Source organism: Camarhynchus parvulus, chromosome 1A, assembly GCF_901933205.1.
Source record: "Camarhynchus parvulus chromosome 1A, STF_HiC, whole genome shotgun sequence".
Classification (NCBI taxonomy): Eukaryota; Metazoa; Chordata; class Aves; order Passeriformes; family Thraupidae; genus Camarhynchus; species Camarhynchus parvulus.
The window spans coordinates 32,245,247-32,262,226 of record NC_044586.1 but is presented as its reverse complement, the minus strand read 5'-3'; the positions used below and the strand labels follow the sequence as shown (position 1 = coordinate 32,262,226).

The following is a 16,980-nucleotide window of genomic DNA, read 5'->3' as shown; positions in this document are numbered from 1 at the left end:
AATTCGTATTTTACAATGAACACCTGCAGCATTATCTGTATTTTTCTGTTGTACCAGATTAAGTTGGTATTTTGGTACCCAAACAATTCAGCAAATGCTTAAGCTGAACATGATGACCTCATGTCATAGAGCTCCTAAAGAAAGAAAACCTTTTGAATAACCCGACGAAGACCATTTAAAAGCTGGATAACAAGCAAGGGAGTATATCAAGCAAGTCAGGGCATTGCATGCTGAACCCAGCAGGGTTTTTTTCATTGTGTGCACCAGTGTGGCCCACTGCTGGTATGTGAGACCAACATTCTTAGAGCAGTAATGGCAAAGTAGATTTCACAATGACCAAAACCTGTCGCAGCCACTGGAAACCCAGGCACAACATGCTCTTTAAATTAATTCATGGAGAGAAAGCAGATGCTGAATGAATGAAATATTGCCTTTCCTTCTGAGGGACTGTGATAGAGAACATGTTAAAATTGCAGCCTTGTCTGCTTTGTGATAGGGAACCAGATGGGAATTTTTAGAGGCTTTTGTTTTCTCTTGGGATAAAAATTGGCCAGATCAGAATTATGGTGTTCTTGAATGGGAAAGATAATGATAAGAGATGTACCAGCATTAGTGGAAAAGCAGTCCTTTCTAGTTGTGAAGGAAAAATTGCCTTTCCAATAAATTCATTGTTGGACATGGCACAGAACATTCTTGCTACAAAATCTTACTGTTTTCTTTTTCCAGCTCACCAGGCATTGCACAAGCCTGAGGACTGGGCATCATTCAAACATTAAAACAATATTTCCTTCACCATTCCAAAAGAAATGATAGAGAGGCAGGTGGAGATGGAAATCAGGACAGGAGCGTGCACCATGCAGTGAACAAACTTACAGGCTGCAGTCAGTGTTTTGTTTCGCTTTGCAATGTCTCTCCTTCTTGCTTAATGGTAACTTGTCTCCTTAAAAGTGAGGCTGTAGGCCACCCCATAAACAGGAGGAACCCTAAAACCTCTGTTAGTGAAAGCATTTCTTTATATACAGAAGTGAAAGACACTTTGCATTTTAAATGGTTTGCAACATAAACTAGTCATTAACAAGATGTGACTCAGTCATGATTGTGGCCTCTGCCTCTCAGTACAGAGGCAAGGAAGTACACTTGCACCCCCAACAGCTTTGTCACATGAGTCTCCTACCACTTTGCTTTCCTGAAGCTTCTGCACATGTGGAGTTTGGAGGCAACCAGCAGGGCAGCTGCCCTTGTACACTCTCTCATTTTCTACACATAGTTTGGGGGGAGATTAAAGTAAAGTTGTTTAAAGCCCCAGAATCTCTTTCGTGGTTCATAGTTGATAGTAGTGGGGCAAGCCTAGTGACAAGGTGCAGGGGTTTTGGTGGACCTGAGCTGAAAGCAAGGAATGTTTGCAGTGTCGGGATGCAGTGGCACCCGAGAGAGGCTTTTGTCAGCTAGGGGAGTGAGAGGGAGAAAAAATCCAGGAAGTGTGAAAAACCACTACAGGGCGTGGAGTTTCAAAAGAATTGAAAATTACGCATTTTCTTTAACATCTCAGAAGAAAAGAGGAGGCTGCAAAACCACTCTCAATAACATTATGAAAGTGAAGATGCAACCAGCAGATTGAACAGTGGATCTCAAATTGCTGTAATTTAGGTCTTTTTGTTGTAAGAACTACTGCAGAGTAGTGGTTCTGATTTCAGTGGACACAGATGTATCACCTTGAAATGTTTGTGCTGGATTAACACTTTCTTGGTACATTCCTACACCTGTTTACATATAAGCCTATTATTCAGATACTTAAATGCATTTGAGAGGACGTAGATGTTTTACTGTTGTGTGTTTCTGCATATGTAATGCAGAAATGAAGAAACTGCTCGAGTAAAATTCATGGTCAGCTCAAATTAGAAAAGATAAATCCAGTCTCCAGCACAAAGTAATTATGCATTTCCATGTTGCATATTTCACAGAAAAAAAAGCATTTAAAATATCATGAAGTTAAAGAAAATGGTAGAGAAGGCAGGGCTTACATTCCTCAGCATCTAAATCCAATCTTTCTGGTTACAGTTTATCAGTTGCAAAGGCTTGATGAAAAAACTTGCTTATAATTATTTTTTTTTAATTTTTATTAAAAAAATAAAATATAGCTGCTTACTTTTAGTTGATTCTAGTAATGCAATAGTAAGATTCAACACAGTGTGATGCAGTATGCTATAAATTGAGGGTTGTAGTAGTATTCCATTAAATATTGATCTTTCAGAGAATCTCAATACAAAATTAAAATCCCTGTGGGGTGTTTCAAATACTTTGAAGGAAACCAATTCTTCTTCGTCTTTGGAACTCAGCAGCTAAATCAAACATGAGAAACTTCAGTGCTTCTTTTGACTCAGCTTCTTCCTGAGGCATTAGCCTCTAGTTTGAAAGCAAATTCCTCTCTCAACAGTAAAAACTATTATTTATAGACTGCTTTAGAGATATTTTTTTCCCTCCCCCAGTGCCACAAACTTGTCCATATAAAAACACTATTTCTTTCTCAGTGTTTTTTCTTAGTGGTTCAGTGTTTCTGAGTCAAGGTCAAGAAGAATCATGTAGCTCCTCAGCTGATGTCAGTAAGGTACAATGTTTTCCATCTCTCATGGAAATAGCTTTCACCTTTCCAGTAGGCTTCTCATAACCTGTGGAGAGAGTTTCTTAAGCATACAGGGTTTCCTGCCTGCACTTCAAAACTCCCTTGCAAGAGAGATGTTAGCTTCCCATTATATTTTCTGTAGTCACAGTAAGAACTTTTTTTCACATTGAGCTACCCACAGCTCTGTCATCTGGACTGAGCGGCTTTGCAGAAGAGAATGTAGTTTTCCCAGAGAAAGTATGGATATATAACTATTGCCTTGGTGGACTGTTTACAAATTCCTCTGACTTGGAAATTAGCATATAATGTTCTTTTTGCCTTCTCACTTTTCTCCCTGGGGAATGGCCATAGGATATTTCCTCTCAAAGAAAATCCAGGTCAAAAGCAAGCGGAAAAGCAGAAAGTCCAGTACTTGTCCCAGAAACAATAATATACTGGAGCTGTATATCACACCTTTATCATGGAATCCTCTTTTAGGACCATACAAGGATGATTCAGAGCAGTGGATCTTGGAGTTAACATCCCACTCTGACTTCCTGTTTTTTCCTGTTGTTTCCAGGCTCAAATAAACCTGGTTGCTTCAGATGGATTGAGTCACATCTTTTTTTATGACCACAAAACCCTAAGCTTATTTTTATTACCAAAGCAAGAGTGTTTGGCATAATCATATCACTCCATATCCTGAAAATCACATGTACGGTCTGCCAGAGAGCCTAGTTTTCAAGTGTCACATTTCTTGTTTTACCAACAAAAGCGTTGTGCTACAGTTAGGGAACTTACTAAGAGCTCAGTGATAAAATGTCTCAAACTAAATTTCATTTCAGGCAGTTCAGCCCTTCCGAATAGAAATGGTTTAATTTAAAAAATACTATTCTTCCACTCTTACAGGTGATTCTGTCTATCACTGACCTTTCCCCCCAATCTCATCCAAGTACAATGCAATTTATGTTTCTAGTAGAGAATCCATCATTCACTAACATTCAGATATTTACATGAGACCCAGCTCCTCAGCTCACAAAAATCAAAGCTGTTGGATTGGTTTCGTTTGAGCTACACCAACAGAATTTCTAGCTAATTTCAAAAGTAGAGAAATAATTGCTTAGTATCATACAGTTTTGAGTCTGACCTTTTTTATTTAGATCTGGCTTCTGAAGAAGAACATTTTCTACTTCAGAGATGAATCTTCCTTCTTTCCAAACCCACACGATGTTGCGTGGCCCTCACTGTATTCAAGGCTGAGTGAGAATGTTAATGCTTTCATGTTTCTTCTTTCCCTAAGCACTATAGCTGCGTACACAGCTACTCTCTAGCCTTGCTACCTTTTCAGAGAGCTCCAGCAGCATTCTATTGTTAAGAAATGCTGAAGGTTTCTTACAACACAAAAAAACCACAATTGCAGAAAAATAACATTGCAACAAAGAATACATCTTATTCTGGCTTTGCACTTTGTCCGTGCAAGCAGAAACTTCATACAGAAAGAACCTTCATTCAGATAGGGCTCTTACAGACAAGTACTGTGTTTACTGTAACATGCAAATAATTCTGGATGAGTGCTCAGTATTGATTCTTTATTTTCACACTCTCAACTTTACTTTCACATTTTCCACAATTTTTCACTATTTGCCTCATCACTTTTGTCTATTTTTCACTTCTTATCCAGGAATGAATCTGTTAGAATAAGATCTACATAGTTAATTATGGTTCATATGGTTTAATAATGTGTATGAATTACCTTTTACACAGTGAAAATACTTCTGCTTTCTGGTACAGGAAAAAAAAATACGTCATTTAGTATTTTAATTATGTATAAAATCTAAGATAACTGCTGTGTCCTTTAAAAAATAGGTTATATGCAATAGACAAAGCTTGCAAGCAGTACTGTATTTCTTTATTTTTGTGTTTCTTTCTAAGCAAACTAAAATCAACTTGCAATCAATTTGGTTCAGCCAAGCTTTATTGCGAGAATGAATAAAAAGGAAATTGGTCTCGGGAGGGAGGGAAAAGGAGGAACATGCATTTGCTAATGGCATGGTGGAAACTTTGCTTCCATATTCATTCTAAAAAACATGAAAAATGTTTGGCGTATGATTGTAGAAAGAGCTCATCCACAGCACATGCTCTTTATCACAGTAGTCCTACAGAAATGTGTTGCCAAATGCAAACAATGCACAGCATGTACAACCAGGTTTGACATTGCCAAGATTCTTAAGTTGAATGAATGCGTGACTTGGCTTATTTAATAGCATGTTTGCCTCCTTGTGCCTCTTTAAGAGCCAGTCTGAGCCCAGAAGGACTATTTCTTCACATCAAGGTGATACTTTGTTTCTACTTGCAGGTTTTTTATAACAATCCTTGCTTGTTATAGTCCAAGGAGCTTTCTTCCTACTTCCATTGCTTGCTTGCTGATTTATAACATCTTATTGAGCAACTCAGAAAGTAGAGATATATATGAAAACTGCATATTTGAATTTCTGCTGTTTTGCTTGCTTTTAATGGCTCTAAAATAGATTTGAGGATCGTGTCTATTTTAAACTGCTACTTAACGCTTTGCCTCATTTATGAATATTACATTTCTTTTTTCTAGGCTCTTAAGGATGATGATGCTGAGACTGGGCTGACTGATGGGGAAGAGAAGGAAGAAGCCAAGGAAGTTGAGAAGCTAGGAAAAATACAATATTCTTTGGATTATGACTTCCAGAACAATCAGGTTTGACACAACCAACCTGTAATATCTCGTTTCTTTGTGTGCAGGTGGAGAATGAAGTAATGCATTTAGTTAAAGTAGATATTTCCAAAATCCTTACTACTTGCATGGACTAAAGGGAGAAAATAAGACAGAAAATTCATTAGAGGTACTACTAAATTGGTATTAAGTGCTCTTGGACTTTATATTACACGTTTAATCAAAAACTGAACATCCAGTTTTATCTAATGATTATTAATAACTTAAATTAAAGCATCACCAGCCAATGTCAATCCACATCAGTTATGGAGTTTGCATGCAGTCACTAAAATGTAGTTTCAGCCTTCAGGTATTTAAAATGTGAGCAAACACAAATGGGAGGAAAAATAGAGAGAGCTAAAGGTAAGTTGATTCACTGGGTCTTTTAGAAGGTTGGTGAGATTGCTTTCTCTCACTTTATCAAGTGTGTGCTTTGCTGTAATAACTAGCTGCATCAGGTTCTGTTGCTCTCCATGAAAGTACACTTCCCAAAATTCTAGTCTGAAATAAAAGTTCAAATAAAAAGATCTGTACCCAAAAAAACACAGGAAGGTTGGACAAGAATTTAAGGACTGATACTCCTTCAGTACTCTGCTCTGAAGCTGGTAAGACTAAACTTTGGCATACTTAAGTTTTCAGAATTAGTAGACACTGTAATGTGTAGTCCTAGAATTGACCAGCTTAACAGGTCTGGCCACATGCTGAACATATTTTATTCCCCTACCCAGCCTCTTTGCCAGGGATCAGTTTTGTCAAATAAACCAATTCACAGCCTCACATTAAAATTCACTGTGCTTAATTTTGGCCCAAAACACACCAACTCATCTGACTTCTTCACTTCTATTGTGTATCTTTCAGTAAGCTTGAGAACACATATCCTGCATTTCATTTTTGACAATATCAGTCAAAATCACATCATTCTTTCCTGTTTAGGGAAAGAAATGACTACTGAAGGTAAATCCCAGGTAATTCCTATTCGTCACCTGAACTGCCTTCCATATGTACTTGTGTAAATTCCACATTCATATTCTTTATTTGATGCTGTTCATAGAGCATGGTACTCCTACTTGTTGCAAGGCAAAGACAATAAGAGAAATTAAGAAAAATTTCTCTATTAGCAGGAAGGTATTTATACACAGCTATGCCCTGGCATAATAAATAGTCTTTGCCTTTATTTCAACAATCTTCTGACTACCAGTGCTTGTTTTACAATGCAGGAGCTAAAAAGAGTTCTGAAGCCTTTCAAGAAACTGTTGCTAAAGGAGCTTTTCCTCAACTCCCAGAGCAAATTGCCTGGCCATGTGATAAGTCACACTGATCCCCCTTGAAATCAGTATGAAATCAGTATGAAGTGTAGACCCTTCAGAAGCAGAAGATTTAATGAGGGGAAATGGAAAAGCTGCAAATGTGTTCTGAAAAATGGATTTCAGTTTTCTTAGACTATGAAAACAAATTTTCTGTGTGAATTTTATTAAAGGGTATGTTGATTTTATGAGCCGTATTTTACAAAGGAAAATAGGAGGGAAGAGCCACAAATCTGTAAGTCTGTATTTAATTAAGATAATAAATTATCTGAGTTGTGGATTTCTGTTTTGTTGTGCTGCTCTGAACTATGTAGCGGCTTAAAATTTCAAACGATAGATGATGTAAAAGAGTAGGAGAGGGGATTCAGTTATGTTAGTATAGTGCAATGGCATGAAACTACAGTCCCAAAATTTGGCTAATATATTGCATAGGGTTAAGAATACAAGATGACCAATGAACTCTCCAGAGCACTGTGCCTCAGTTTCAGAGAGAAAAATTGTAAAGGGGAATTGAATTGCTTTTCCACTGTGTTAACTAAAAATCACAGACTTGTTTTTCACTCTTTGATGTGTAAATCCTGAGCCTATTCATGTATTTATGAACTGATGCATCTAGAATAAAAGTGAGACACAAAAGAATAATTTCATACAGCAAAAGGAAAATGTTTCATGGAGCTTAAGAGTCCAATCAGTGAGAAAGCATGCAGGCCATACTGTGAATTTAAAACTGTCCAACTTTTAAGTCCAGCTTTGAGGAGTCTCTTAGAAGCCAGAAGTTTCTTTCACAGATTTACTACATTGTTCTATATTCCAGTTGATAGAGTTCCTGTTTCCAATTTTAAACAATTCATCCATGAGACAAGCAAATATATTGTGATTGAAGCACTGATTTAGAAGAAAATATTCTCAGATTTCATTCCCAGTTCCTAATATCTTCAGAATGACCTTGAGGAAACACTTCAATGTTTACTTTAGTTTTGTATCTATGAAACAAGATTAAAATTATTTTCTTTTTCTGAGCTGCATTATGTTGATGAGGCCTCATGCGGTCAGGGGTGTCTAGATTGCATGACATAACATGACATAACATAACATAGCATAAGCCTTTATTTATAACACAGAAAACAGCCAAGATGTTTACAAGTTCCATATGTGCTTCAGTCTTATCTTTGAAGTGTATAAGAGTTTTAACAATACAATTTTTCTGTTTTGCAATGAGATTAAAAATTGCTATTAGGACTTAGTTACCAAAGGTTCATTTTCTTGAGATATTTTTTGAAAATGCTGTCCTTAGTTTACTGCCTGGGCCCATTCACGTACATAGCAAGAGAATGTAAATACAAGGAAGACTGCAAGATTCATTTGTTTTCAGTAAAGCTTTGCCTGAGAATTTGCATTTGATTTTATCACCTTTTGTGTTTGGCTGGGGGAAGGTTACATGTTGGGGGTTTAGAATACAAATTTGTAGTCAAAATTAGACATTCTTGATTGTTTAATAATGTGATTTCTATTCATGGTGCTCAGCAGAGAAAAATAACGCACAAGAGGAGAGAGCAATTGAAAGTTATTTGATTGCAGTCTTTAAAAGGATGAAGTCTGTATTTAGCTGTAATCAGCTGCCCTTTGAAAACCTCTTTTCTGCTTTAAAACAGCCTTTGTACAGTCTGCATCTGCCATAATTGGTTCTCTAAAGTCAATAGTGTTGCTTCATTTGCCTTCCTTAAAGGGGGGGGTGGCAGGGAGAAGCGAGGGATGTATAGTTTCTCCTAGACCAGAAATAGAGTCTGCATATGCATTCCTCTGTTCAGTATTTCTATAGATATCTATTTGAAATTTCATTCTGCTGTTTTTTACTCTCTTTTCAGCTTCTGGTTGGGATTATTCAAGCAGCTGAGCTGCCTGCATTAGATATGGGTGGTACATCTGATCCCTATGTGAAAGTCTTCCTGCTGCCTGATAAGAAGAAGAAATATGAGACAAAAGTCCATAGAAAGACCCTTAACCCTGTTTTCAATGAGCAATTTACATTCAAGGTAGTTTTTTAATAATTATTGATACTTCTTAATTTAACCACTTTGTATCTCATGCTTGGCTATGAATTTAGATGTCTTAGTTAATTGATAACTGCAGCAAAATTAATTTTCATGTTGTAGAAACCCATGATACTCAATCTTGCTATATAATACAGGGTCAGAAAGGTTTGAAAGGCACAGTTTGGTTTTAGGCACTTTGATTATCCTTATAGATGGCAATCTGATCCATATTTTATGGCTGGATAAAATGTACAAGAAATTCAGAAAACAGTGACACTTGAACAAATGTCATGTAAATTTCACTAGACCAATGTTTTCTTTAAATATCTGATTTATTAAATTCAGAATAACATTTCCTGAAATATAAATTAAAACTCAAGGGAAGTAAATGGGTGAAGGACAATATGGCAGATTAGTCTTGCTAGACATTGTCCCAGCAGTTCTTTGCCGTGCTACTTTATGTATGAAAAGAAATCCTTTCTCAGGTTTAATAAAATATGAATTGAATAAATGTAGGTAAGCCTTACATTGCAGTATTTACATCATTCCAGTAGTATCTATTAATAGTGTTTTTCTAAAACTATGGCCGAATTCAAACCCCAGTTAAATAGAATAAAGGAATAGTGTACAGCATGTTCCACAGGGCTTCTCCTTATATACATTCCTCTGCTGTTACTTCAGGCCTTTCTCTTTGTGCCCAATCTTATAATGACAGCTACAGAATGAAAACAGGAACAGTGAAAGACTCAGGCTATGAAATCATTCAATGAGAAAGATATCCCTGTAGGCCACAACTACTACTGCATATATAAGCTTATTTTTTCCTTGAAGATGTTCATAAAAGTAATCTTTTGTGGGGAGTTATTTCTTTCTTGAGCTTTCCTAAGAGAGCATTTAAAAGAAAACAGAGTTCTAAATTACGTATTCCCATGCAGCTCACTAAGGCAAAGAAGGAACAAATAATGCTGTCATCTAAGATGAAGACACAAGTTATAAATAAGATCAGCCACTTCTGGACTATAATGTCCACTTGTTGTAAGTCACATCTTCAATATTTAAATTTTATGCTCCAGAAAATAATTTGTTTGCCATGCCAGACCTGACAGAGTGTTTAGGTGCATCTCAATATGGTACTGATCATCCCCTGTGGTCCGTGGTCTGTACTTGAGAGAAAACCAGCAGAGCATGCCAAGTACTGTCATTGTTCTGAGGACTCCAGTGACCATTTAACTGGAACTGCAACTATAATAACAACTTCTGTGGGAGCTGTTGACAGTGTCTCATTTACTTGTGCAGAGCTCTGCTCCTGTGACCCACTTCAGGTGGTGCACAGCTCCTGTTGGCATCCTTCCCATCTCTCTGGCAGTGCTGCCCACCAGGCAACCCAGGCCTGTGCTGTTGCCTTCTCACAGGGCACAGCTGCCTGCCTTCCTCCCAAAATACAGCTAATGGGAATGAGTTGACTTGTGTTCCTGCTGTATTGCATCTTGAGCCCTGAACCTTAGTCCTTCCCTCTTTCATTTCTTTTTCCCAGACATCCATGGTGCTGTTCCAGGGTGCAAGTGTTTGTCAGACTGCCGCTGTCTAAGTTGTGTACCCGCACTGCAGTGCCAAAAGGAGCCGAGAAATCCTAGCTGCCCTACACTGGTCTGGCAGAGGGAGGTGTTCCTCCTCAGATCCAAAGTGGGAACAGGGTTCAGGTCTAGAGGAGTGACCCATCTGTGCCAGAAAAACACTCCTGTATGTGTGTCCTTTTACCAAGGTCTCACTTACTTTAAGTCAAGAGACTGATTATGTCAGAGCAGAGAGCAGGGAGAGGAAGCAGCCCTCCACGGGAGCTGAGGCCATCCTTGATAGTCCAGAACAAAGCTGGAGACTGAGGCCACATTAGGAGTAATAAATGAAGGAAACATTTAGAAAGGGAGGTAGCTAAAATGAGCTTTACGAGATCAAGTACAGAAAAGTAAATAATGATGAATGTAGTCTTTGTATTCCAAGTGACCAGGCTCCATTAAGTAGTATTGTAAAATAACAGAGAAATAAACTTTAGAACATTTTTCTTCCCCTGTTTTTCAGGCTATGTAAAAATGAAACTAACATTATTTAGATTTTTTCCTTTCACATACCTTTGCCCATTCTAGCTTTTTAGAAGCTACAGATAATTTAGAGAATGGAAAATAGATTTTGCTCTAGTATTTACTAAGATACACAGCCATGTACCACTGAAACTTTTCAACTCAGTAATGGAAGCTAGATCTGGCTCTCAACTTGATAAGCTTATTCTAAATGTTATTTATATAAGATGTTATTTAAAGAGGAAATTACTACTTATTAGTTAGTATTTTAATAAGCAAGTAGAAGCTGAGCAGTAACAAAAGACAACAGTCCTAGGGTTTAAGCAGGCAAGAACATAGAGATTAACAAGGCCAGTGGTAACGCCATGCTTTCACTTTCTAATTAGTAAAGTATTTACTGAATCCCATGGAAACCATTTATACCTGTAGGATATATTCAGATTGACCAAATGTTCATACAAATCCAAACAATTCCTAAATCAGACCTTTTCAGACACCCACTCAGGTGTAGCTTACCTGAACTGCATGTCTCCATCCTGATATTAAAAATGTGACTCGTAAACATCCAAACCACAGCATCTGTCTGAATCACATGAGAACAGCTGGAGTATTAGTCAGAACTTGGCCTTCTGCCACCACAATTTCTACTTACACATTGTGACTTAAAAAGCACCTTAGTGTCTAACATGTGAAAGGTGTAGTATTGAAAAATATGCCTTGGTAAGTAATAGTTATTGGTACTGTAAGAGACATATCCAGTGTCTAATTACTTTGTTTCATATCTAGTAAGCCAGTTCTGTTTTTTTCATGAGTCTGGGAGCTGAGTGATGACAGGTGATTTATTGAGGAAAAAACACCATTGTGTGAAAAGTTCATGTGTCTTCAGTGCAAGTAATTTGGCTTCTTGTTTCAGTTTCATCACCCACAAAATGATTTGAAGTAGAATGAGAAAAACCCAGGAGTGATGAGTGAGCTGCCACATTGTTCTATTGAGTACCAGAGCCTTGTCTCAAGAAATACTGCATCTGGTGACTCTGAAACAAATACACCTCATAATTTTCTCTGCAGTTCAATTTACCTGAGATGACAGCTGATAAACCAAAGAAATAGATTTGCATTGTAGTGGACCTATCTTTATTGTCTCAGATGCAGAGTTTGTCATTTCCTTGTCTTTGCAGGTGCCATACTCTGAGCTGGGTGGAAAAACTTTAGTGATGGCAGTTTATGACTTTGATCGTTTCTCCAAACATGATATCATTGGGGAATATAAAGTTGCAATGAACACAGTGGACTTCGGTCATGTCACTGAGGAGTGGAGGGACTTGCAAAGTGCAGAGAAAGAAGAGGTAAGAAAAATATCTTTTTTTTACACTTTTCACTTCACCTATAGAAACAGAAAAACCAGCAATATTTTTTTTTTGCCGAGACAGCTCCCATCTGTTATCAGCAGTCCTCAGATTTACTTTGCCTGATAAATTTTTGATAAACATCTTTTCCAATACTCACTGAATACAACATTCTCCTCTGCTTAATTCAATCAATCTTTTTGATACTTTATGCAACCTATTAAAAATGTTTTCATGAGTTTGACATTTTCTTGAATTGGTGCATTTTGGGTACATAGAATTTGCATTTAATTATAAGTGGTGTGCATTTAGGTTTCTTGGTGATTCTCGAGGGTTTGCATCTCAAGACATCTTATTGTGCGTGATGATAATGATAGGGTTTCACTGAAATACCTTACAGTTCTATTGAACTGCTATTCAATAATATCCTTTGATTAGAATTATGAATTTTACAAAAACCTTGGAATGGCATCTTACTCAAATATTTATTACCGTTTTTATTTTCCTCTCATTGTCAACATCCCTTGGATTCATTATTTATTAGGAATAGGTGCTACATATACACAAGACACTTCTTGGAAATATTCATCATCAGATTGTGCATCCTATGAGCTTGTTCATACTGATACATCCAACATTTGCTGATCGTAAGACTATTTTTTCCTCATTTTTACATTATTTTTCCTTTTGATTCATAGACAGTACTTGCCCACTCAGAGTGCATAGCATGCTTTAATTCTCTGGTGGGAGGAGAAGTAATCATGAATCTGAGTTTCTCATCGTCTAATTCAGCTAATAAAGTGCTTTGGATTCAAATCTTAGTTTCTGTAATTAAAGGGACAATCTCTGAATGAAATCTTTCCTTCTCACAAGTGATGAAAACCTGAGTATTGATTTAGACTAAAAGTGGTGAAAACAGCATCAATTGCAGAACCATGCAACCTTCTTGGGTTTTCAGAAATGGTAGATTTCAGTTTTCCTTTTTGAGTGTTCATTTTAAAGACTGTTTTCAGATGGCTTTTTCAACTGCTTATTGATTTGAAAGCCACTACTACATTAAGAGTGTTCTGTATGGCATTGTTTCATAGTGGCAGTATTTGCAGAGCTCTCTTTTTGCAGATGACATCAGTGTCCTGCTATATGGGGCATTTTTCTTCCATTCTTAAATATGAAAATGAAAAAAGAGATAAAGAAAGTTTTCAGTTCAAGGGCCCTGTTCTTTTAAGCATCCAGCATACTAGAAAGCTGAAAATGTGAAATTGGAGTGTATTAATCCTTCCAAATTTTATTAAGTAACAAATTGGTCTTTTATTACACTACTATCTGTTCTTTCAAAGTGTTTCATGCTTTTATGTTTCAAAACACATAAAATAAGCCAAAGTATGCAAAAAGGAATTGTCACTTTGCCTTCGTAGTATAACTTTAGGCTTTTAGAACATAAACAATGATATGCCTATATGCAGCTTACAGATAACAGGCTACAGATTAGTGTGGGGTTTCATTTGCCTTATTGCATAGAAAGTTGCTTCTTAAGTGTTCTAGCTAACATCCACAGTAAGACCTGATGCAGTCACTTGGTTGCTTTCATAGAATTCGTACCCTGCTAATTCAATATGATTAAAACCTTGCTTGAAACGGGTATTGAGTGTGTGAGCTACTTCCAGAAATGCATTCTGAGTTGAAAAATACTATTTATTAAAACAGAAGGAGATAATTAAAATAAATAATTCTGGAAGTATTCTGGATATTAGAAGAGTAATGCAAGAGCTTTGAATAGTTTGCTGTAGAGATGAAATCTAGGTTGCCCTCACCTTTCTTCAAATTTCAGTTACTGTTTATGCAGAAAAGCCACTGTTATTTTTATACCTTTTTGATGGAACCTTTTTGAAGCTGCCACCAAGGCATGGCCATTTTATTTATAAGGAGCTAGGCAATATGATGATATGAAAGCATCATGAAAAACTATGCTTAGACCAACTCCTTAAATATTTTTTCATACTACAGGAGGTCTTGTGTTTTATTTTTGCATCTCAGTGCTCAAGCATGCAAGGTATCCAGTCAATATGGAAAAATATCACAACTTGGGGTATAAATATCACAACTTGGGGTATATGGAGACATTTTAATCTTAATTTTCTATATACTATGTGTAGCTAGTTTGTAACAGCTCATAAGCTCACTGTACAAATAAAAAGTGATTCTACAAAAACCACTTACTCATTAGACAAGTTTATTTCATCCAAACTTAATTCTACTCTATTATGGAACCTCTACTTCTGTCATATATATGATGAGCCAGATTCAAATAATTGCTTAGCCCAATTTGGAAGAGAAATCTCTACCAAGGAGCAGGAGAGGTGCATCTGTCAGAAGTTTGGGATCTGTGTTTCACATGAAATGTCATGCGTATTCCATATTTGATTCAAGTACCTTACCATCTTTGATGTTCCAGTCCCTGCTCCACAGAAAAGATTCCAAGCAAATTCTAGTGTATTTTAAGTGGTAATAAGTAGGGATGGGTGAGATCATATCTGCATAAAGGGATTGTCACCTGACCCAGCAGATGTTTCAGAATTCACGGCAGATACAGCTGCAACCAAGAAGTACCCGGCTTCAGAATTAGCAAAAACAGCACTGAGTGTATGAAGGCTAACATGATTTACCTATATCATAGACACAGGTTTGACTCTTGGTAGTGATCATGAATATGATATGATGGTCTTACTAAAATAACAAATTAAAACCTGAGCAACTTATTTAATCCAAAAATTTATGACAAATGTAATTCCATTGCTAACAAAATATCTTTTGCTGACTATTATACATATTGTAATTGTGTAATGAATTTACCCTTGAAAAGCACATCTGCATGAGATTTGCAATATTTGAATAATGACAGACTTTATTTCCTTTCTTGACCTTACAACACTTAGGCAAGTTTGTCAGTTCTCAGCAATCTAGTGCTAACTAAATTCTAAATATGAAATTAAGTATAAGTTTGAAATAAAGTATAAGTTTCCAAAGTATCCTTAATGTTTTAATTATGACCCCTATACAAGATGTATACCAAAGTGAACCAGTGGCAGTTGTCACTAGTCACTTTAAAAGAACTATTAGGTGGCATCAGTCAAAATGAATATAAAAATCTCAGTTTTAGTTTATGTCAAATTCAGTTGATGCACATCACAGAATTACAACTTAATTACCACTTCAATCATAGGGGGCAAAACAATTTTACAAGCAGTTACTCTTCTTTTTGCTCATAATGCTCCACTGTACATTCTGTCCTATTTTTTAAATGGGCTTAAAATTGAAGGCGGAGGGTGAAGGTTTAATGAAATAATGTAAGCTCTATCTCTCACAGCCCAGTCACTTGAATGGCATCTCTCTGACACTGCTTTCTCTTCTGGGAAAGGTCTTATTAATATATTTATGTTGATGAAGTACTTTGAAGGTACAAGCCTTTGTGTGAGCATTTGTTATGACTGTGAGAGGGCTTTGGGAATGTGCAATGACTGCTAAATATTGAGGAGGCTGCTACTAATGAGCTGCATACCTTGAATCCTTTTTCCTTGGCTGCCTATAGATCTGCTGTCCCTGTGTCTAGTAGTCCTTCAGTCTCATTTGACTGAGTGTGGGAGGGAGGAGTGGTAGATACTGAAAGGTTATTCACTTTTACCAAGTCTGACATATAATGGTTTGGGCACAGAGTGTTAAAAAGCAGATCACAGGAGTTTGCTCCTCTCTGTCATCTACCAGATGTCATTGCTATTAACTTTATCTGAGTACACACTGCATCCAATATCTGTTATCACTCCAGTACAGAAGGCCAGACAGACCTCTTCTTTGCTCACAGCGGTGTGAATCATACTGAGAGTCATCTTCTGAATACTTCAGCTGATTTCCCTCCAGACATTTTGTTATATTGGCACTTAAATTGAAAACCGGTTGTAGCAAACATGCCAAGAAATTTTAGGGAATATAAGGAAGAGCAGAAACAATTCTTTCCCTTGAAAGCAGTGGAGAAGCAGAGACTTATGTCATAAGGAGAAAAATCTTTGTTGACCTGACAGTATCCAGCACCAAGAGTTCTGCAGATCTTTCACAACTGCCATGACATGAGACACTCTGCATTATCTGATCAGGCATCCACCATGGTTAGGTTACATGATGGAGGCATGCTCATACCACAGTGGGTAATGATGGGTATATTTTATACAAGGCTTCTGAGTGGGAGGTCTGCTGGAAAACACCACACTCCTATGGGATGCACAACCCCCAGTGGGAGAGATGCACGGTGCTGCCTTGGAAAGGGGTGAGAGGGAGGCCTTCAGGTGGAAAGAGCAGTTCTGTGAACTTTGACTGTGCTGTTCATGAGGATTGTTCTTTCCTGCCTTATCCAAAAGTAAAAAGTGAAGGAAGGAGGTGGAAAAGTGGGCCTGAAACCTGTATTTAATACCTTGTTGTACTTCATAGAAGTTAGAGACTGTGACAAAGTTACTGAGCCTCCCAGCTCATTGACTCTCAGGAACTGAAACTTGCAGAGATATAAGAGGAAAGGACATTTTTACAAAAGTCACTGTCAAATTACAGCAGCAAATCACTGTTATTTTCTGTTATAGTTACATGAGCAATGGACAGATGATCTAATAGGCCTTTCCCAATGCTGGTAATAACACTTAGTTCTTTTACAGCTTTTCAGATAGCACAGTGCTTTGCGAAAGAAAGTATCATTATCCCTATGGAGATGCTGTCAGAGTGTCAGACAGATTTTAAAATGTGAGATTTCCTTTATTTAGCTGCATGTTATATTGGAACACTCTGCTTTCTTCATGGTGTTTACATCTTCTCAAGTTCACTTCTTCTTACTCCCAAAACTT

The 16,980-nt window shown here is 37.1% G+C and overlaps 1 protein-coding gene across 2 annotated transcripts in view; it reads left to right on the top strand.

Annotated features, from left to right (window-relative positions):
• The window catches only part of SYT1 (synaptotagmin 1), a 333,835-nt gene that overhangs the window by 252,061 nt on the left and 64,794 nt on the right, over nt 1-16,980 (top strand). For both annotated transcript variants that reach the window (XM_030960947.1, XM_030960948.1), the window contains 3 exons: nt 5,205-5,327; nt 8,512-8,679; nt 11,933-12,100. In XM_030960947.1, the coding sequence (XP_030816807.1) occupies nt 5,205-5,327; nt 8,512-8,679; nt 11,933-12,100 (459 nt within the window). The remainder of the gene's footprint in view (nt 1-5,204; nt 5,328-8,511; nt 8,680-11,932; nt 12,101-16,980) is intronic.